This window comes from Muntiacus reevesi, chromosome 17 (genome assembly GCF_963930625.1).
Source record: "Muntiacus reevesi chromosome 17, mMunRee1.1, whole genome shotgun sequence".
Classification (NCBI taxonomy): Eukaryota; Metazoa; Chordata; class Mammalia; order Artiodactyla; family Cervidae; genus Muntiacus; species Muntiacus reevesi.
This window is the reverse complement of record NC_089265.1, coordinates 58,244,228-58,265,663: the sequence shown is the minus strand read 5'-3', so window position 1 is coordinate 58,265,663 and position 21,436 is coordinate 58,244,228. Positions and strand designations below refer to the sequence as shown.

Genomic DNA, 21,436 nt, shown 5'->3' with positions numbered 1-21,436 from the left:
AGATGCCCTGGAGATGCACTCTGCCCTCCTCCCAGGCCGGCCAAGATCCCGGCCTAAGGACAGGGTGCTCCCTGGGGAGGGTTTCGGCGCTTTGCTGGTGATCACAGGTGGAGGGCAGACGAAGAGGGAAGCGACCGCTGCAGCAGGAGGCAGGCTGGACAAACCGCCGGGGTGGGACCTCCCAGGTACAGAGAGGAGCAGCAGATCAGACCCCAGGGAGGGGGGCTTATTCTCATTGGAGGCCAACCATGCACCGGGAAGGGGACCTGGCCTGGAACCCCCACCCGAAAGACCCTGTGACTTTGAGCAAGTTCTTTCCTACCCTGGGTTGCAGTCACCCTCTCTGTAAAGTGAGGATATTAGAGGTGGTCTCTAAAGACCCTTGTTTCCTACCTGACCCAGCTCAGGAGTCACCTCTGTGACACTTTCTCTGATCAACTCACTGACCCTACTGCTTTAGGCAGACGCGCATATCAGAGCACTTGGTGATCATCTGTATTTATTTCTGCTCTCTCCTCCAAACCAAAGGCACCTTAACCCAGCATTCTGGCTCATTTGAATTATTGCTGCTGCTGCTGCTAAGTCGCTTCAGTCATGTCTGACTCTGTGCGACCCCACAGACGGCGGCCCACCAGGCTCCCCCGTCCCTGGGATTCTCCAGGCAAGAACACTGGAGCGGGTTGCCATTTCCTTCTCCAATGCATGAAGGTGAGAAGTGAAAGTGAAGTCGCTCAGTCGTGTCCTACTCTTAGCGACACCATGGACTGCAGCCTACCAGCCTCCTCCGTCCATGGGATTCTCCAGGCAAGAGTACTGGAGTGGGGTGCCATTGCCTTCTCTACATTTGAATTATTCAGTCAGTTCAGTCGCTCAGTCGTGTCCAACTCTTTGCGACCCCATGAATCGCAGCACGCCAGACTTCCCTGTCCATCACCCACTCCCGGAGTTTACTCAAACTCATGCCCATCGAGTTGGTGATGCCATCCAGCCATCTCATCTTCTGTTGTCCCCTTCTCCTCCTGCCCCCAATCCCCCCCAGCATCAGGATCTTTTCCAATGAGTCAACTCTTCGCATGAGGTGGACAAAGTATTGCAGTTTCAGCTTCAACATCAGTCATTCCAATGAATATTCAGGACTGATCTCCTTTAGGATGGACTGGTTGGATGTCCTTGCAGTCCAACGGACTCTCAAGAGCCTTCTCTAACACCACAGTTCAAAAGCATCAATTTTTCGGCACTCAGCTTTCTTCACAGACCAACTCTCACATCCATACATGACCACTGGAAAAACCATAGCCTTGACCTTTGTTGGCCAAGTAATGTCTCTGCTTTTTAATATGCTGTCTAGGTTGGTCATAACTTTCCTTCCAAGGAGTAAGCGTCTTTTAATTTCATGGCTGCAGTCACCATCCGAAGTGATTTTGGAGCCCCAAAAAATAAAGTCAGCCACTGTTTCCACTGTCTCCCCATCTATTTCCCATGAGGTGATGAGACCAGATGCCATGATCTTAGTTTTCTGAATGTTGAGCTTTAAGCCAACTTTTTCACTTTCCTCTTTCACTTTCATCAAGAGGCTCTTTAGTTCTTCTTTGCTTTCTGCCATAAGGGTGGCGTCATCTGCATATCTGAGGTTATTGATATTTCTCCCGGCAATCTTGATTCCAGCTTGTGCTTCTTCCAGCCCAGCGTTTCTCATGATGTACTCTGCATATAAGTTGAATAAGCAGGGTGACAATATACAGCCTTGACGTACTCCTTTTCCTATTTAGAACCAGTCTGTTGTTCCATGTCCAGTTCTAACCGTTGCTTCCTGACTTGCATACAGGTTTCTCAAGAGGCAGGCCAGGTGGTCTGGTATTCCCATCTCTTTCAGAATTTCCCACAGTTTGTTGTGATCCACACAGTCGAAGGCTTTGGCATAGTCAATAAAGCAGAAATAGATGTTTTTCTGGAATTCTCTTGCTTTTTCGATGTTCCAGCGGATATTGGCAATTTGATCTCTGGTTCCTCTGCCTTTTCTAAAACCAGCTTGAACACCTGGAAGTTCTTGGTATTAGGTAATACTATATACTGAACTAATGAATGAGGAACCTTTCTAGGTCTGTAATCCCTGAATTGTCCACAAGGTGGCAATCTGCACAGGTGGCTGCTATACGAACCTTGCCTGTTGGCTGAAGCCCTGGGAGATGATGAAGGGAAAACAGCCTGGAAGGGCTCTCCTAAAGGACTCACCTCTGACTGCTCAGCAGGTGTGTGCGGTGCGCTCCCCTCCACCGTAAAGTGTCCATCTCAGCCAGCCACGCAGGCCTGAGCCCCCGCGTTTCCCGGCTTCTCACCGGGCTGGGCAAGGCTGGTGCCCGGCCGACACTGCCCTCCCCAGCCTCCTCCCTCAGCAGGCGCAGCCCTGCTCCACCCCACTCAGCTCTGCGAGCGGCGTGAGCTCCCTTCTGCTGCCGGCTCTGCCTTGCTCTCTCTGATCCTCACGCCTTCAGACACACCGGGCCTTCTCTTCACTGTCCTACAGGCAGCGCCTGCTGGTTCTTCAAGACCCAGACGGGCGCTGGTGAGGGTGTGGACAAAAGGAAACCCTTGTGCACTGCTGGTGAGACAGTGACTTGGTGCAGCCACTGTGGAAAACAACACGGAGTTTTCTCAGCAAACTAAAACTAGAACTACACTAGGACCCAGCAATTCCACTCCTGGGAATATATGAAAACCCCCAAAGCACTAATTCAAAAAGACACAGCCACCCCAATATTCACAGAAGCACTGTTTACAGTCGCCAAGGCAAGGAAGCAGCTTGTGTCCATCAACAGACAAATGGATAAGGAAGAAGTAGTATAGAGATGTGTGTGTGTAGATGGTATATAGTATATAGAAGTGTATATATGTATATATATAGGCTTCCCAGGTGGCACTAGCGGGAAGGAACCTGCCTGCAATGCAGGAGACTTAAGAGCCTCGGGTTCCATCCCTGGGTCGGGAAGATCCCCTGGAGGAGGGCATGGCAACCCACTCCAGTGTTCTGGCCTGGAGAATCCCGTAGACAGAGGAGTCTGATGGGCTACAGTCCATAGGGTTGCAAAGAGTCGGACACGACTGAAATGATTTGGCACACATGCACACATATACATACGTGTGTGTGTGTGTGTAATAGAATACTATGGAGCCATAAAAAGGACAAAATTCTGCCATTTGCAACAACATGGATGAACTTGGAGAGCACTGTGCTAAGTGAAGTAAGTCAGGCATAGAAAGATAAGTACCGTATGATATCAGTTATATGTGGAATCTAAAAAATACAACAAATTAGTGGATATAACAGAAAAGAAGCAGACAGATATCGAAAACAAACTAGTGGTTACAGTGGGGAGAAGAAAGGGACCAGGGACAATACAGAGGTGGGGGAGACAGAGATACAAACTGTCAGGGATAAAATAAGCTCCAAAGATATACTGTACAGCCCAGTGAATATGGCCAACATTTTGTAATAATTGTAAATGGAGTGTGACCTTTAAAAATTGTGTATATATTTTAAAAAGACCCAGTTCACAAAGCACTTTTTCCAGAAAGCCTCCTTGATTACTTTCCCCCCAAGTTTGTTTCTGTAGCAGCATTTACCTCACTGAAATTGCTTCCTCTCTGCCTGCCTTCTTAAGCACTGGCTTGCTCATCTCTCCCCCAGCCCCTCCGCGTCCTGCACAGGCCTGGAGGGCAGGGCTAGGTCCTCTGAGAGCTTGCTGAATGAACAATGAAGCAATGAATCTATGAATTAGGGATGTGCTGTAGCGAGATGAATAGAGAAACTCCTTCTTCCCAACAGGGGATTCATTTAAGAGAAAAATCTTATTTTTCTGTTGACCCTGGTTCAGGAAGGGACCAAGTGCTCCTTAGCACAATAAAGGCACATGATTACTTTGAAAGGAGCAGGGCCAAAGGCTTGTTAAAAGAAGCCAGCACTTGCCTCATGTGAGACTAGGCTGTGTCATCTTCTAAAAACGAATTTTTTTTTAGTCTCCCTTTGGCAAGGTGACTTCTCTTTCAATTATTTATAAGGAAACCGAGGGAGCCGGTTTACTCTCCTGGCAGAAAAGGAAAGTTCCAGGGGCTTCCTACCTCGAACAACAGCACTTATTCTGTGTTCACAGAACTGATGCTGGGGTTCTTCTGCCAGTTGCCGAGTGTACCTAGTTGCTCAGGACCTGGAGAACTAACCACAGGTGGGCTCACTGTGACGGGAACATGGGCCCGGACGGCCACAAGCCCCCACTTGGACCGGGCAACAGTGGACCACTCTATAAGTGATCACAGGTTCCTCTGGAAGGGCTCAGAGGAAGATTTATAGAACTTCTACAGAATCCTTCAAGAGGGCATGGCCTCCTCTTCCAACTAGTGGCTCCACATCTAGATGAAATCTGAATCTGGATAAGAGACCATGGCTTTCTTCTACAGTGATTCAAATTGGCTTTTGAACACAAGATCCACAGTTTTTCCTATTGTAATAGAGTGAGTCGCCTTTTAGTAGGATTCCTAGAGACAATGAGGCTTAGGGGGTGAAGGCATGAAAAGCCACTAATAAAGCCTGGTCAGCAAGTCCTTCCTTCCATCCAGTCTTCATGTGGCCACACAACGAACGCCAGCAATCAAGAGTCTCTTGGGTCTCTTGTTTGGCACCCCTGCCAGGACTGGGCCATGGACATGGTGCAGAGTCTGACTCTGAGTAAGTGCAATAACAGAATAGCTGATGGAAAGAACCTGTTCCACTGCATCTTTCCAACACGCATACCCCCACTAAGCCTCAGATACACTGACACGTGCTCCAGGACATCAAAACATTATTTGTAGTAACAAAAGTACTGAAAACAATGAGTTAAAAAACTTCAGTTTTCTGCATTTAACACTCTGCAAAGTGGAAAAGCCCAAGGACAACCCAAAATGTATCACCATCTGATCACAACCAAAGTCACTGTTGACTGTGAGACGCACCATGACTTTATGCAGCCTGCGTGCTCAGTCATGGCCGACTCTTCGGGACCCCACGGACTGTAGCCCACCAGGCTCCTCTGTCCACAGAACTTTACATGCAAGAATACTGGAAGGGGTTGTCCTTCCCTCCTCCAGGGGATCTGCCACACCCAGGGATTGAACCTCTGTCTCCCATCTCCTGCATTGGCAGGTGGATTCTTTACCACTGCGCCACCTGCGAAGCCTTCATGCAGCATCAAGGGCGTAAATGAGCCAGTAAAACCCCACTCCACTGATTGTACAAGAGGTTGATTTCAGAGATGGTAAGAGGCAGGGTAATTACCGGAAATAACTGTGGGTAGAAAAACCAAGCACAAAGCAATGTGTAGGGTATTCGTGTGCGTCTGGGCGTGTATTTAAAGGGAGGGGCTATGCAATCATACATACTTTTATAAAGATCAAAATTCCTGGAAAGAGACTCAAGAACCTGATAACAGGTGTGGCTTCTTGACACCAGGTTGGGGCATTGGGATATCAGGTGGAAGGGAGGTCCTCTTTTCATAGTTACATTCATTTGTTAACTTTGACATTTTAAGCCAAATATTCCTTTTTAAAAAATAAAATTTAGGAAACTACGAAATGCAAAGTAAAATAAAAGAGAGCTTCCTTCCGGATTAAGGGGCACAGTACTTGGAGCCAGCCTTGAAACCGGAGATTGTATATCCAATCCTTGCTCTACTAGCGACCTTGGGCAAGTTCCCGCCCCTACGGGATCTCCAAGAGCCCACTGGTTGCGGGAGGGCGGATCTCAGAACATCCCTCCATCGCAGAGCCCAGGCCAGGCCTGCAGCCCACCCCGCTGCGCTAGACTCAGCCGGGCAGCCGACCGCCGGCGCCCGCGGTGCCGGCCCGGCCAATCAGCGGCGGCGGGGCGGGCGGGGTGGCGGCGCGGCGCGCGCAGAGAGAAGCGCGAAGCAGAGGCGCCAGTGCCGTCCGGGAGCGGACCATGCCACGCTCAGCCGGGCTCTTCCTGCTGCTGCTTGTGCTGCAGCCGCCGCCAGCCGCGGGCCTCGGGCCCCGCAGCGCAGGCGGACGAAACCCGGAGTGCGCTCCGTGCCGACCGGAGCGCTGCCCCGCGCCCGAGCGCTGCCCCGCGCCTGGCATCGTGGCGCGCGACGAGTGCGGCTGCTGCGCGCGCTGCCTGGGCGCCGAGGGCGCGAGCTGCGGGGGCCGGGCCGGCGCGCGCTGCGGCCCGGGGCTCGTGTGTGCGAGCCGCGCCGCGGGGGCCGCGCCCGAGGGCACCGGGCTCTGCGTGTGCGCGCAGCGCGGCTCGGTCTGCGGCTCCGACGGCCGGTCGTACCCCAGCGTTTGCGCGCTGCGCCTGCGCGCCCGCCAGGCGCCCCGCGCGCTCCCTGGCCGCCTGCACAAGGCGCGCGACGGCCCCTGCGAGTTTGGTAAGTCTAGCTTCTGGCCCGCGGTGCTGGGCGGGTGAAAGAGAGGGACCCTGACCCTCTGGGGCGTGGGGTGAAGGATCTCTTGCTGCACGGCGATGGACAGCTCTGCCCAGGCCTCAGTTTCCCCTATGGGGTCAGTTTTCTCACCTGGCCAGTTACTCAAGGAGAAGGGGGTGAGGGGTGTGTGGGCAGGGGGCAGGAATCCACATCCTGTACCCTCTCTTACCAAGCCCTTGGAGTCACCAGTCACCGAGCTGGTCGTAAGTTTGGGGAGCTTGCTGTCCCTTTTGGTTCTTAAGTACTTACTGATACAGTTGTTTGCAGGTCTGGCATATTTGCCTCCAGAAGACAGAGTGTGGGAAGCAGGGTGTTCCCACTGGGTCCAGCTCCTTGGGGTCCCACCTTGGACCTGACGGGGGTGGGTTGTTTGAATGAGGAGGGAGAGCAGATGGAGATGCTGGAGGAGAAGGAGCTGGAGCTGCAGATTGGGATTCCGGAGTCTGGGGATCAGGGCACCGGGGTTCAGTGAGTGAGGAGTCCAGCCCTGCGGGGAATCTTGAGGAGGCTCTCACCCAGGACAGGTAAAACCTTGGGAGACCTAAGCTCCGAAGAGATTGTGGTGTCATCATAGGCAGACCCCAGGTTTTATAAGACTGAAGTTTATAGAATTTGGAGGGTCCCACTTTAAGTAAGGGCTTCCCTGGTGGCTCAGAGGGTAAAGAATCTGCCCGCAAAGTGGGAGACCTGGGTTCGATCCCTGGGGTGGGAAGATTCCCCTGGAGAAGGGAACAACTACCCACTCCAGTATTCTTGCCTGGAGAATCCCATGTACCACACAGACCCTGGGGTCACAGAGTCAGACACCACTGAGCGACTTTCACTTTCACTTCACTTTAAGTAAAGTAACAGAAAATGATTAATTGCTTGGGACCTAAAAACACAAGCTTCGTTAACATCACAATAAAGCCATCTCTGGGTGCCATATTTGCTCACTTTCTACATGTAATGTTTTAAAACCAAACAGAAATAAACCAAAATATTAGTATAGGGATGCCCAGTCAAGCACCCTTCTGGGCCATTAGATTTTGGAGAAATGCCCCTTGTCTAGGCGACCTGGAGAGGGAAGTGGAGAGTATGGGTGAGCTTGTGCCAGGGGAGTCCCAAGGGGGCCCAGCTCTGGGGTTCTGGACTGGGACTGGAGATCCAAGAGCAGGCCTAAATGCTTCATTCAGTGTAGTGACTTCAGCTGCAACAAGGAAGCCTTGGGGGTGGGGGACGGCCTTTGGAAATTTCTAGTAAGTATTATCTTTCACCAAGAATCCCAGTTAGATGCCCTCAAGTCCAGGAGACCCAATGGGTTGTTGGAGATGAGGCAAGAAGCCCCCTGTCTCTGGAAACTTGGAAATAATGTGCTGCTCGCTGAGGGGTCTGAGACAGCCCCAAGAGCACAGGCAAGTCACTGCTGGCTGTCCCTCACTGCGGCTCCCGGTGGAGGAGAGAGCTGACTGCTGCTTCCCCGGCTGCGGCTTTGGGCTGGTCCCTTCCGGGGGCGGTGTCAGCCCCGGTGGAGTCACTGTTGAGGTCCCTCCACTTGGAACCTATGTTTCTGCCCTGTGTCATTTAAACAGCCCTGTCTCCTTCCTCCTTCTTTCTGCCATCTATTTTTTTTTTTAATTTTTTTTTTTTATTTTACAGTGGGTTTTGTCATACATTGATATGAATCAGCCATAGAGTTACACGAATTCCCCATCCCGGTCTCCCATCCCACCTCCCTCTCCACCCGATTCCTCTGGATCTTCCCAGCCCAACAGGCCCAAGCCCTTGACTCATGCCTCCCACCTGGGCTGGTGGTCTGTTTCACCACAGATAGTATACATGCTGTTCTTTCGAAACATCCCACCCTCCCCTTCTCCCACAGAGTTCAAAAGTCTGTTCTGTACATCTGTGTCTCTTTTTCTGTTTTGCATATAGGGCCATCGTTACCATCTTTCTAAATTCCGTATATATGTGTTAGTATGCTGTAATGTTCTTTATCTTTCTGGCTTACTTCACTCTGTATAATGGACTCCAGTTTCATCCATCTCATTAGAACTGATTCAAATGAATTCTTTTTAACAGCTGAGTAATATTCCATGGTGTATATGTACCACAGCTTCCTTATCCATTCGTCTGCTGATGGCATCTGGGTTGCTTCCATGTCCTGGCTATTATAAACAGTGCTGCGATGAACATTGGGGTGCACGTGTCTCTTTCAGATCTGGATTCCTCAGTGTGTATGCCCAGAAGTGGGATTGCTGGGTCATATGGCAGTTCTATTTCCAGTTTTTTAAGAAATCTCCACACTGTTTTCCATAGTGGCTGTACTAGTTTGCATTCCCACCAACAGTGTAAGAGGGTTCCCTTTTCTCCACACCCTCTCCAGCATTTATTGCTTGTAGACTTTTGGATAGCAGCCATCCTGACTGGCGTGTAATGGTACCTCATTGTGGTTTTGATTTGCATTTCTCTGATAATGAGTGATGTGGAGCATCTTTTCATGTGTTTGTTAGCCATCTGTATGTCTTCTTTGGAGAAATGTCTGTTTAGTTCTTTGGCCCATTTTTTGACTGGGTCATTTATTTTTCTGGAATTGAGCTTCAGGAGTTGCTTGTATATTTTTGAGATTAATCCTTTGTCTGTTTCCTCATTTGCTATTATTTTCTCCCAATCTGAGGGCTGTCTTTTCACCTTACTTATAGTTTCCTTTGTTGTGCAAAAGCTTTTAATTTTCATTAGGTCCCATTTGTTTATTTTTGCTTTTATTTCCAATCTGGCCATCTATTTTTACAATCTACTTTCCTCAGCAGTTAATTCTGCTGAGGCAAGTCTCTTTGTTTCCAGACAGGTAACATTTTCACTCCACATGCAGGAGACGTGAGAAATGCTGACCAGGTCTCCAGACCAACTCACTGCTGATTCTCTCAAACGATTCCTCCCCGGACTGGTACTCTAAGAGAGCGCTGCCTTGAAGGCATTCAGACCCAATCTGCTATTATACGGAGACGGAGACCCGTGGGGCAGGGGTCTCATCCAGGGTGACCAGTAAAACCTGGCTGGCTTCCAGGTCCCCAGCACCCTGTTCAGCGCTGTTTCAGGGTAGGACTTGATAGTGTTAAGTCAGGCAGGTGGCGGTTGCCATGGTTACCAGAGTGTGGGCAGATGGAGGTCCCGTACCCCTAATTCTTTGAAAATTACCAAATGACAAGTAAATGTGACAGCCCCTTCACTCTGATCTGTGGGCTCTGAGCCCACCCCAGGCACAGGCCCCGGGAGTAACGATGTTTATGGAGCCAAAGGCAAGTAATTCAGAAGCTGCTTTTAAGGATCCCAGGAATGACAGGCGTCAGGCCTCCCCACGATTTAGCCTTCCTTCCCTACCGGCAATTGTGCCATTGGCCGCTCCCCAGACCCCAGCACTGTCGTCCCATCGCCTCCTGTCCTGACGGGTCCGTGCGGCCCCTGCTCTTGTGCCTTGGTGGAGCAGGAAGGTGTGGGCCGGGGATCTTTTCAGCTGGGGAAAATGGCACCTCATTCCATGCTGCCCTCAAGCCATCCTTTATTCAGGCAACACGGTGGGAGCACTTTTTAACGATGTCCCTGGGGACCTCGCTGCTTGACGGGAAGCAGACCAATCAGAGCAGCAGCTGTTCTGCTTCAGTGTTGGCGATAAAGTCACCGCTCCCTGTTCTCTCCGGAGCAGTCAGCAAGCCAGCTGGGGATGGAGCCTCCGTAAATACTAGGGTTCGCAGTGTGGGAAGTGTTCATACCCAAACACCTCTGAGGGGCATTGGGAAGTGGTTTCAGGCTTAAATTCGGACCTTTCCTCCTATGCTCTGAAATGCCCCCAGAATTCGAATTATGAGAGTAATCCTGTGATCAACATCCATGTATTGAAGACTCACTGGGTTCCAACATAGAATTAATTTTTGGCTATTGGAAACCGCTTTTGCATTCCATCTGCTTTTTTGATTTTTTTACAACTTCCCTGGCCGGGTCTCACTCCCATTTAATAGAAGGACAAACTCAGGCCGGTGGAAGAGAGTTTCCTGGAGTCACGTGACTGGTTGCCGGCCGAGGTGGGGCTCCAGGTCCTGACTCTTTTCAGATGGAGTCATGTGTCTATAACCTGCTGGCAACTCGATCAGGAAGGTGCTGCAAACCTTTGAATCTTTAGAGTTTCTCAGCCTGAATCCACCTTCCTTTTCCCCTCCGAGGCTTGCTGCTGGGGCCTCTGTTTCAGCACCTGGTGATGGCTCTTCAGCGGATCAGGGATAGCTTTACACAAGGGGAAGCAGCTGAGTGGAGCTTGGAAGGTGGGCAGAAAATTCCTGGGCTGAGAAGCGGGGGCAGAGAGGCAGTGCATAAACCAAGGCAAGGAGGTAGGAGCTCCTGGGGAAGTGTGAACAGCGGACCCATAGGCAATACCCAGTGGGCTGGTTGGCGGAGGAGATGAGACCCAGAGCTGTCTGGGGCAGGTTCGTTGCAGGACTGGTGTGCCATGCTGCGGGGTGAACCTTCATTCTGCACCGAGGGGTTGGTTCCGTTTCTCACTGGTAAGCTGATGGTGGTGGTGGTGCTTTGTTATCATTACTTTAGCAAGCTGCTTTGTTCCATGTGCCCTGATCGTTTGCTAGCACTGGGAGGAGGCTGGAATCCGGCAGACAGCAGGTGGAGGTCGTGTTTTGAGTGCTGCATTAGATAGGAATAGGGTACCACGCCGACCAAGCCCCTGAAGCATCAGTGAGCTATGGAGATCCTAAATCTTAGAAAATTCGCCTTGGTTGAAATTCCAGCTCCACTTAGACATCTCAGTCTGCGCAAGGCCTGTGTTACCAGGTAACCAGGAGATGCAGCGAATACCACTTTGTGAGAGGGACAAAGAAGGGGTGCCTCGTGCTCAAAAGCCTTTCATGCCGAGGGAGGGGGCTTGAGGCGCACGCTGCAGGGAGCCAGATTAAGCTGTGTCTGGTTCCACATGTAATGCGACTATTAGCATAAATTATCAGGGCTGTTCAGGGCGCTGATTATTAAGCCCTCTGGTTGTGTGCTTCTCCATATGAGCAGATGGGTTCCTGGGAGATGACTTTTGATATTCTTTCCTTCCCAAGCGCCATTAACTTGAGACAAATCTTGGAGGCGTTAGGGAAGATCTTTTATTCCAGCCTTCAAGGACATTCTCAGTCCACGGGGTGGGGGCACAGCTCCCCACACACTATCGTGATAATATCGACCCGTTTCATTTCTATAGATCCACAAGGTTAACAACACAGTCACATCCATTCTTTCCCTTTACCCCGGAGGATGTGGGGTCATTATCCTCATTTGCAGATAAGAACATTGTTAGCACGTTGCCCAGTGGTTGCCGGCCAGACCCCCAGGCATGTTGAGTTTCCCTTGGTAGTGTTTGGGCTTCCCAGGTGGTTCAGTGGGTAAAGAATCCACCTACAATGCAGGAAGCACAGGCAGATGCAAGTTCGAGCCCCAGTTTGGGAAGAACCCCCGGAGGAGGGCATGGCAACCCACTCCAGTATTCTTGCCTAGAGAGTCCCATGGACAGAGGAGCCTGGCGGGCTGCAGTTCACAGGGTCGCAAAGACTCGGACACGACTCAAGCGACTGAGCACCCACGCACAGTACTGTCTTGCCCGCCCTCTGTGCCGCCTCTGAGGGTGCACGCCTGGCTGACTATTCTGTGCCCTGACGGGTGCGTTTGTGCCATCCCAGCATTTCCAGGGCCGTAGCTGACACGAGCAGAAGGAAGCAGGTGTCTAGCAAGGAAGAGCTAGGGAGACAAAACCAGCAGATTCCCAGGCGGGGCTGGGCAGGCACCATCCTCGCTCCTGAAAGCCACGTGACTCTTGCCAAAGGCCGGCGGAGAGGAGAGCCCTGGCTCTTCCCGGAGGGTGGCGGCTCAGGCGGCGGTGAGGTGCGAGGCCATGCCCTGGGCTCTCCAGAGAGCGGGCTGCGGGCCACGGCCTCGAGCCTCCGGGGAAAGGCCCACCGATAGCCCACTCCCCAGAGGCCAGTAGAGGGTCTCAGCATCTTCGCACAGACTAGCCTTGGGGTAGCACTCCCTGTGGAGGCTGCAGGTCCCTCCGTGCGTCTGGAGTTCTTGTGACTGTCCTCACAGGAGCCCATGCGGAGGGCAGCGGGGCGAGAGTGGACGCCTGGGCCCGTTTTAAGGAAGAAACTGGAGTGTGGGCGAGACAGGACTGCGCCTGAGTTCCCAGGGTGGTCACGAGCTACAGGGCCCCGGTGCCAGACTTCAGTGAGCCCTGGGAGCAGTAAGACTGGGCGCATCCTGCCCCGATCACAGACACACCACCCACTTACTGGTGTCTTCACAAGAGCTGCTGCCTGGGGTGATGTCGGGAGGGTTTCATTTCTGTGCAGGAAAGAGTCAATGTGGACTCACCACCCACTTACTGGTGTCTTCACAAGAGCTGCTGCCTGGGGTGATGTCGGGAGCATTTCATTTCTGTGCAGAAAAGAGTGAACGTGGCGGGCCTGAGACTGTTATTCTTGGAAAGGGCTAACGGAAATTTGGATGTGCGGAGGCCTGCCACCCTCTCCGGAATCGAGAAGACTCGCTCGCTGGATGTGAACTGTATAGCATGGTTTATGCTGCACGCCTGCTTTCCTTCCGGGAGTGTGGAGTTCTGGTTTGTAGCAGGCAGAGGGTGCCCGGGGGGCCGGCTCCCAGGAAAAGCCCTCGGCACTGAGGTCTGGTGAGCCCCCTTGCTAGAGGCCGTCGTGCGTGTTGTCACAGGTTCTGCTGGAGAATTAGGTGCCTCATCCTCTGTGACTCCACTGGACGAGGCTCCTGAAAGCACGCTGCTGGCTTCCTGAGTCTTTGCTCCGTGGGTCTCTTTCCCCTTTGCTGGTTTGCTGCGTCTCCTCTGTTGTAATAAATCCCACTGTGAATAAACTGTGCCGCGTCCCGTGAGTCCTCGTAGCAAGTCGTTGATGCTGGGACTTGTCTTGGGGGCCCTCGACACAATACCTTAGGAACTCATTCTTATTCTGGGTTGAAGTGCATACGGCTAACACACATTTCACCTTTAAAATTCATGTGGGATTAATGGAATCAGAGTGCCTAGGTTTGCATCCTTGCTCCCCCAGGTGCTTCATCTTTCTGAGCCTTGGATTTCTTATCTGTTAAGTGGGGCTAAAAGCACCTGCTTCCCACGCTTGGTGTGAAGCTGAGAGGGGTCGGACATGGACGTGCCATCTCAGGAGAAGGCAGGATGTTATGGGACGGAGCCCCCCGGCTCACAGTCTCACCCTGCTGTGTAAGGCTGGGTAACCCTGGCTAGCTCCCTCAGATGGCAGCTGGGGAGATTGCTGGAAGGATCAAATGGCTTAACCCTGTAAGCAGAAGGGTGGCATTATTACTATCATGATGGGATTCCCAGGTGGCTCAGTGGTAAAGAATTCGCCTGCAATGCAGGAGACACGGGTTCGATCCCTGGGTCGTGAAGATCCCCTGGAGCAGGAAATGGCAACCCACACCAGTATTCTTGCCAGGAAAATCCCATGAACAGGGGAGCCTGGTGGGCTACAGTCATGGGGTCACAAAGAGCTGGCCACAACTGAGCATACACACACACACTATCATGATAATGATGGCTGATTTTAAAGAGCTATTATGGATAAAAACCTCTAAATTTAAAATCAGATATGTTTAAATTAAAACTAGATTAAGCTACAGGAGGAAATTTTTTGAAATAACTGAACACTGCTATATCTTGAGTTATGGTAATGGTTACACGGTGTATGCATTTGTCAAAACTTAGAAATGTACACTAGAAAGAATGAATGTACTGTGTATACATTTAAAAATAAATCAAAGCTTGAATCTCACTTTATTGCCAAAAGCAGTGGGCTCTTTTGGAAAAGAAATGCTATTTTCTGGCTTGAAACTAGTGGCAAAGGCAGTATTTCCAAGACGGTCTTTAACTGAAGTTATAGAAAAACAGGGAAATGCAAGGAGAGAGAGAGATGAAATGTGATTTACTGGCTTATTCATTTAGGCTTGAAAGGGACTGATGAAATCTCATTTAAAATTTATGGCTCTACATGAACGGAAGTAAAACATGTTGATTGAGTGTCCCTTTGGAATCTATTGAGGGCTTTAGAATAAGATGCAGTTCTGATTGTTCCCACAGCGAGCCATTTGAGGACTGGTTTGGGCTCCGGGGGAGGCGATGCTGGCAGGAGGATGTGAATAAATTAGACTCTCTTTGTTGTCCGTTGCAGATGGGGCTGTGCCGTAGAGCGGGGGTGCTGTGGTTGGCAGGTGGCTGGGGCGTGTCGGGTGATGTTAGAAGCCTGGAACCTTGGTTTATTCGGGGGACACTTGGGGTTGTGGGTAGAGGTGTGGTGCTTAGAGAGCATTCAGTTGGTCAGAGCTGAAGGAGTGAGCTGATCAGGCCTCGGGGGTAGAAAGCAGCCTGGGGTGAGGAGAGCAGGGTTTGTACTCATCTTACTGGGAGGCCACTTAAGGTGACCAGGGCTCTGCAGGAGTTACAGGACGCAGGTCTTAACTCCAAGTGAGGACAACCTTTCTTACCAGAAGAGTCAAGGATGGAAGGGCCTGACTTTATAAGTAGTGAGCTCTCCATCACTGGGGGCATGCAAGTGGAGGCTAGATGAGTCCATCACAGACTGTCAGGCACATGCTTTGGGGAGTTGGGCCTCTCCAGTTTGAAACAAGAAGCTCTAAGACAATTTCCCAGAGATCTCTCGGCATAAGTTTGATAGGGTCTGCTTCCTAGTCTGTCTAGAGGGTCCAGACCTGTCTCCTTTCTGCGCCCTTTCGTTCCTTCCCTCCGTGCTCTTCATCCAGCCTTCTATCTGTCTCCCTTTGTTCTCCTTTTTCACTGCAGCCTCACCTGGACGCTGCAACGTGACGCCCAGGGATGAATGTGTTTACTCTTTCGTCGTGTGTTTCATTGCAGAGTCATCGGTTTGACAGGCCTACGCTGCCCCGCATTTGCACACTGTGTTACCTTAAACCCTCACTTTCACACTCAGCATGTACTAAAGTCAGCTCAACAGCCCTGTGACACAGGGGGTGTTATCCTCATCTCAGAAAGGTCCCCTGGAGGAGGGCATGGGAACCCGCTCCAGTGTTCTTCCCTGGAGAATCCCATGGACAGGGAAGCCTGGCAGGCTACAGTCCATAACATCGCAGAGTCGGACACGACTGAAGCGACTTAGCACACACGCATCCCCGTCTTACAGACAGCAGACCTGAGCGGAGAGCGTTCTCTTGGCCCGGCCTCCACATCGCACCTCCCCAAGACCACACGGGCCTCAGCTGGAGCACCTGCACCGTGAGGCAGGCTGGGATTCAGCGGGCCAAAGTGGGCAGACCCCTGGTACTGGGCCAGGACACACCCCCAGGCCCTCAGGATGGGCAGCTGCGGTGCATCCCGAATAGAGGATAGGCAGGCAGGGCGGGCGAGCGTGCTGAGGGCCAGGTGGAGGGGCTGAAGGCCAAGGCAGCTGGGCTTAATTCTTTCAGGCCCAGAGTAAGCAGAGTGGGGGCTGGCCACCGGGAGGAGGACAAACGAGCGTGGAGTGTCAGCTAGAAACATCTAACTCAGGACTCCCCTCATGGTCCAGTGACTCTCCCAATGCAGGGCGCTGGGGGTTTGACCCCTCTTCAGGGAACTGATCCCACATGCCGCAACTGAAGATCCAGTGCCACAGCTAAGACCCGAATAAATGATAAAATAAGCATTTAAAAAAGAAAGTCTAACTCAAATGCCACGTGCTTCCCCATTCCACCCGGCAAGCCCACACCCTCCGTCTTTTCTGTGAAGTAAGTCCTGGCAGCCTAGCACCACGTTGCCCAATTCCCTGATATACTTTTCTCCGGCAGCAGCGAGGCTCAGCATCCATGCCAGCAGTTTTGCCCTTGAGGATGGGGATGGGGAGGTTGGTGGAGCCTGTGATATGCAAATGAGCATCTTGAACTGCAGGGGGCCTCAGCAGGGGGTGAGGGCAGCTGGGCTTTGTGGCGTTATTCTTTGAACGCCCTCCGTGCAGAAGGAGAAAAGCCCATCTGTTAGAAGACACCAGCCCCTCCCAGAGCCTGCCACCCTGCCGAGTAGCTGAGCTGTAAGCAGATGGCAGCTGGGGTCCTGGGAGGGGTCCTGGGAGGGAGTGTCGTCTTTCCTCTCTGGATCCCTGTTTTCCTGCTGGTAGAACAGAGGCAATGAAGGAGGAGAAGAAGGCATCCTTTCAGGTCTAAGGAGAACTCCCTTCTAGGATTCCTTGCCTCTGAGTGTATCCTTTCTGTGTTCGGAGGTCTCACTGGCCCCAACCTGCTGTGTGCAGGCAGGGGTTAGAGGTGAAGGGCTTGGCCAGGGTCAAGCCTGTCTTCCCTTGTCTTTCTCTCCCAGCTCCTGTGGTCATCACCCCACCCCAGAGTGTTCACAATGTCACCGGGGCGCAGGTGTACCTGTCCTGTGAGGTGAGGGCTGTGCCCGCCCCAGTTGTCACGTGGAGGAAGGTATTTATATCCAAGAACTTCTCTGCGTGTGTGTGTGTGTGTGTATGTGTGTGTGTGTGACTGGGGGAAGGTATAAATGTTTTCAAGTGTGTGTGTATTTATCTCTTATGTGAATTGGAGGATTACAAAAAATGTTTCCTTCTTCTGCCTCCAGATTTGTGATTCAAAACTTTTACCCCAAGCTCTCCCCAGAGAAGGGGTGTGGCTGTTTGCCACTCAGCTGTCCAGGAAGTTCTGCTCTCTATCTAGCCTAAGTCAGCTGAGATGAAGCTAGAGCCTCCTGGACTGGGTCTGCGTTTCAGAAAGACTTGGCTGGTGGAAGATGACCCGATCCTATCCTAAAGCTAGATCTTCCTGCAGCTCAGGTTTTGAGAGGTGGAGATGGGTACAGCCTGTGTTTCCTTATCTCAGCAGCCCGGAGAAGGGCCAGGAAACGCTGGTGCTGGTGATGTCTGTGTCTCAGCTGTCCAGCAGGGGCTGCTGTCTGTACATCTACTCAGGCTTAAGAAGAAACTGATGTTTCGTAGGAATGAGATACTAGGATCTCAGCCTTCAAGTCAGCGCGAAGGTGAAGACAGTGAGGGTGTCTGTGGGGTGGTCCTTATTCAGAGATGATTTTTCTGAGTCACGCCTGGTTTTTCTCTCTTCTGTAGGTCACACGGTCTCCTGCGGGCACCCAGGCAATGGAGGACCTGCCTGGGGACCACGTCAACATAGCCGTCCATGTCCGAGGGGGCCCTTCTGACCACGAGGCCACCGCCTGGGTTTTGGTGAGTATCTCATTTGTTGATACTCATGGGCTTCCCTGACAGCTCAGCTGGTAAAGAATCTGCCTGCAACGTTTGAGACCTGGGCTTGATCCCTGGGTTGGGAAGATCCCCTGGAGAAGGGAAAGGCTACCCACTCCAGTATTCTGGCCTGGAGAATTCCATGGACTGTATAGTCCAGGGGGTCGCAAAGAGTTGGACACGACTGAGTGCCTTTCACTTCATTGGCTGTTATTGACTGGCTCTTATAAAGCACCTTGTATATTTCTGTGACATGTTACCCCTTTCAGATGTTCTTGTCTATTTCTCCCTGGGCTCTATGGTAACTGTGAGGATGGCAGGGCAGGTCGTATAATGCCTGAGAGCAGAAGAGGTCCCACTGCTAGGCAGAATATGACCTCAGAAAGATGTGCACGTCCTAATCCCTGGAACTGGTGGATATGTTATATGGCAAGAGGGGAATGAGGTTGCAGATGGAATTAAGATTATTAATCAACTGACTTTAATAAAGTTATCCTGAGCTATCTGGGTGGGCCTGATACAATCACAGGAGTCTTTTAAATGTAGAAAAGAGAGGCAGGAGAGAGAGGCAGAGATGGCAGTGTCAGAAGACATGAACTACTATTGCTGGATTCGAGGATGCAGGAAGGACTCACAGGGTGAAGTCGACAGGCAGCCTCTGGAATGCTTTCTTAGGGCATCTGGAAAGAAGGCAGCCCTGCTGATACCTTGACGTTAGCCCACTGAGACCCACTTGGACGTCTGACTTCAAGACGTGTACATAGTAAATTTGTGTTGTCTTAAGCCAGTAAGCATGTGGTCATTTGTAACAGAGCCATAGAAAACTAATACGCTTGACTAAGACCTCACAGGCTAATAAAGGAGTAGCAAGGGCGGGGACAGGGTGGGGTGTGGACGGCACCCTCCCACCCTCCTCCAGGGCGGTTCTGTGCCACATGCAGCGATGTGGCCGAGCAGGGGGAGTGCCCGTGTTTGAACGGGCGATGGAGTCATGGGATACGTGTCACTCTGCCTCTCTGAGCTTCCGTGTCCACAGCCATGAAAAGGGGGCTCTGGACTGGACCATGTCTGCCGACCCTAGCAGTCTGTGACTTACCGGTGAGTCTCCTGTAATGTGAGGATAACGATGCTCCGCTTCAGCCATGGTGGGGTCAAAGTGAGACAGGGCGCATCAACCCTCCCCATCTGTGGTGACTCACAGTTGAGAGATGCTGTTCTGCTGAGAGAGAGCAGGAAAGGAGGGTGCTGCCGTGGCTCTGCCCTGCAGGGCTGTGAGATGGGCGCTGCCGTGGACCCGCTCTGCAGGGCTATGGGATGGGCGCTGCCATGGACCCGCTCAGCAGGCCTGTGAGATGGGCGCTGCCGTGGACCCGCTCTGCAGGGCTGTGGGATGGGTGCTGCCATGGACCCGCTCTGCAGGCCTGTGAGATGGGTGCTGCCGTGGACCCGCTCTGCAGGGCTTGGAGATGGGCGCTGCTGTGGCTCCGCCCTGCAGGGCTGTGAGATGGGCGCTGCCGTGGACCCGCTCAGCAGGCCTGTGAGATAGGCGCTGCTGCGGATCTGCTCTGCAGGGCTGTGGGATGGGCGCTGCCATGGACCCGCTGTGCAGGGCTGTGGGATGGGCGCTGCCATGGACCCGCTCTGCAGGGCTGTGGGATGGGCGCTGCCGTGGACCCGCTCTGCAGGGCTGGGAGATGGGCGCTGCCGTGGACCCGCTCTGCAGGGCTGTGGGATGGGCGCTGCCGTGGACCCGCTCTGCAGGGCTGGGAGATGGGCGCTGCCGTGGACCCACTCTGCAGGGCTGGGAGATGGGCGCTGCCGTGGACCCACTCTGCAGGGCTGGGAGATGGGCGCTGCCGTGGACCCGCTCTGCAGGGCTGGGAGATGGGCGCTGCCGTGGACCCGCTCTGCAGGGCTGGGAGATGGGCGCTGCCGTGGACCCGCTCTGCAGGGCTGTGAGATGGGCGCTGCCGTGGACCCGCTCTGCAGGGCTGGGAGATGGGCGCTGCTGTGAACCCGCTCTGCAGGGCTGGGAGATGGGCGCTGCCATGGACCCGCTCTGCAGGGCTGTGGGATGGGCGCTGCCATGGACCCGCTCTGCAGGGCTGTGAGATGGGCGCTGCTGTGGATCTGCTCTGCGGGGCTGGGAGGTGGGCTCTCCAGTATGCCCTTCAGATTCCATCCCTATCGATGCCAGGTCTGGCAACTTCTCCACCCAGCTCATAGGCTCAGGATGCACCTGGGTCCGTGACTTTTTCAAATCTAACATGCTCCCCCGCTTTGTTACAAGGAAAGGCAGAGGAGAGGTTATCTCTGGTATTATTTTGTAAAGCTGCCTCCATTTGGAGCACTTTGGGCCTTCCATGGTCAGTATTGTTTTGCTCTTTTAAATTTGCAGTGTTTTCCTTTAAGGGGCTTCCCAGGTAGCTCAGTGGTAAAGACTGTCCCTGTCAATGCAGGAGACGCTGAAGACGCAGGTTCGACCCCTAGGTCTGGATGATCCCCTGGAGGAGGAAATGGCAACCCACTCCAGTGTTCTTGGCTAGAGAATCCCATGGACAGAGGAGCCTGGCGGGTTACAGTCTATGGGGTCACAACGAGTCAGACCCGACTGAGCGCACATGTATTTTCTTTAGAATCTATACCCATCACCTTCAATAAAAGGACCGGGTTGCTGTCAGTAAAAGGCAGGATGCAGGAAACATTAAAATGAGAGCCAGGATACATAGGGTACTGAGAAGGAAGTTTAACTCTGTCTCAGCGGCCAAGACAAGAGAAATAAGAGGGTGAACTCTGTCTTATTCCAAAAAGCTGCAAGTGTTCAGGATCAGTATGAACTAAGTACGTGGCTTCGCTGTGTCACGGATGACTGTGTAAATGCGCCTGTTTAACTTCTAGATCAGCCCTCTGAGGAAGGAAGACGAGGGGCTGTACCAGTGCTACTCAGCCAACGCTCTCGGGGAGGCCCAGTCACATGGCACCGTGACCGTGGTCGATCGGAGCCAGCACAGAGCGCCCCGCTTCCCAGCTCCAGACGACCGCCTGTGACGGCGCATGTGCGTGCTTCACGTCGTCTGAGCCTGTACACCTCTGTCACAAGAGGCTGAGATGAGTTATAAGATGCATAATAAATAAGAAGGAAAACACTGAACTGAGGGAAACAGAGGAACGCAAACCAAGAGCAGAACATATTGCAGTTGGCAGCTAGACTGGTGTGTCCTACACACACATCACGCTGGGCTTCCCACTCGCGTGCCAAGTCAAGAGCTATGAACGTTAGGGGTGTCCAGGTGAAAGAGACCACCAATTGTTTTTTTTTTTTCTGTTTCGGAGGCTGAATGGAACATTTCCTCCCAATCAGCCCGGTGAGGGTGCTGAGAGAGCAGGCATGGTCCCTGTGACGGTACCCGTGTGAAAACACGCACAGAGGAGACAGTCTGAGCTTCATGGGTCTGTCCCCTTAGGTGTAGCTCTGCAAGTAGTTAGAGCTTCTAGAAACAGGGAGGAAAAATGCAAGGTGTAAAACTGTCAAACAGAAACTCAGGAGATGGCTCTTAAAGCCGCCCTCCGGATACTTTTACTTTTTTATATATGTGTATTGTTATGTATATGGCTCAGCGGTAAGGAATCTGCCTACCAATGCAGGAGATGCAGGTTCGATCCCTGGGT

The 21,436-nt window shown here is 52.4% G+C and overlaps 1 protein-coding gene across 1 annotated transcript; it reads left to right on the top strand.

The window, feature by feature from the left end:
* Window positions 1-5,971: 5,971 nt before the first annotated feature.
* Window positions 5,972-20,815, top strand: IGFBPL1 (insulin like growth factor binding protein like 1). The gene is made up of 4 exons (XM_065907782.1): window positions 5,972-6,419; window positions 16,870-16,979; window positions 17,633-17,749; window positions 20,666-20,815. Exons 1-4 carry the CDS (start codon window positions 5,972-5,974, stop codon window positions 20,813-20,815), a joined length of 825 nt encoding a protein of 274 aa, XP_065763854.1.
* The last annotated feature ends 621 nt before the right edge of the window (window positions 20,816-21,436 follow it).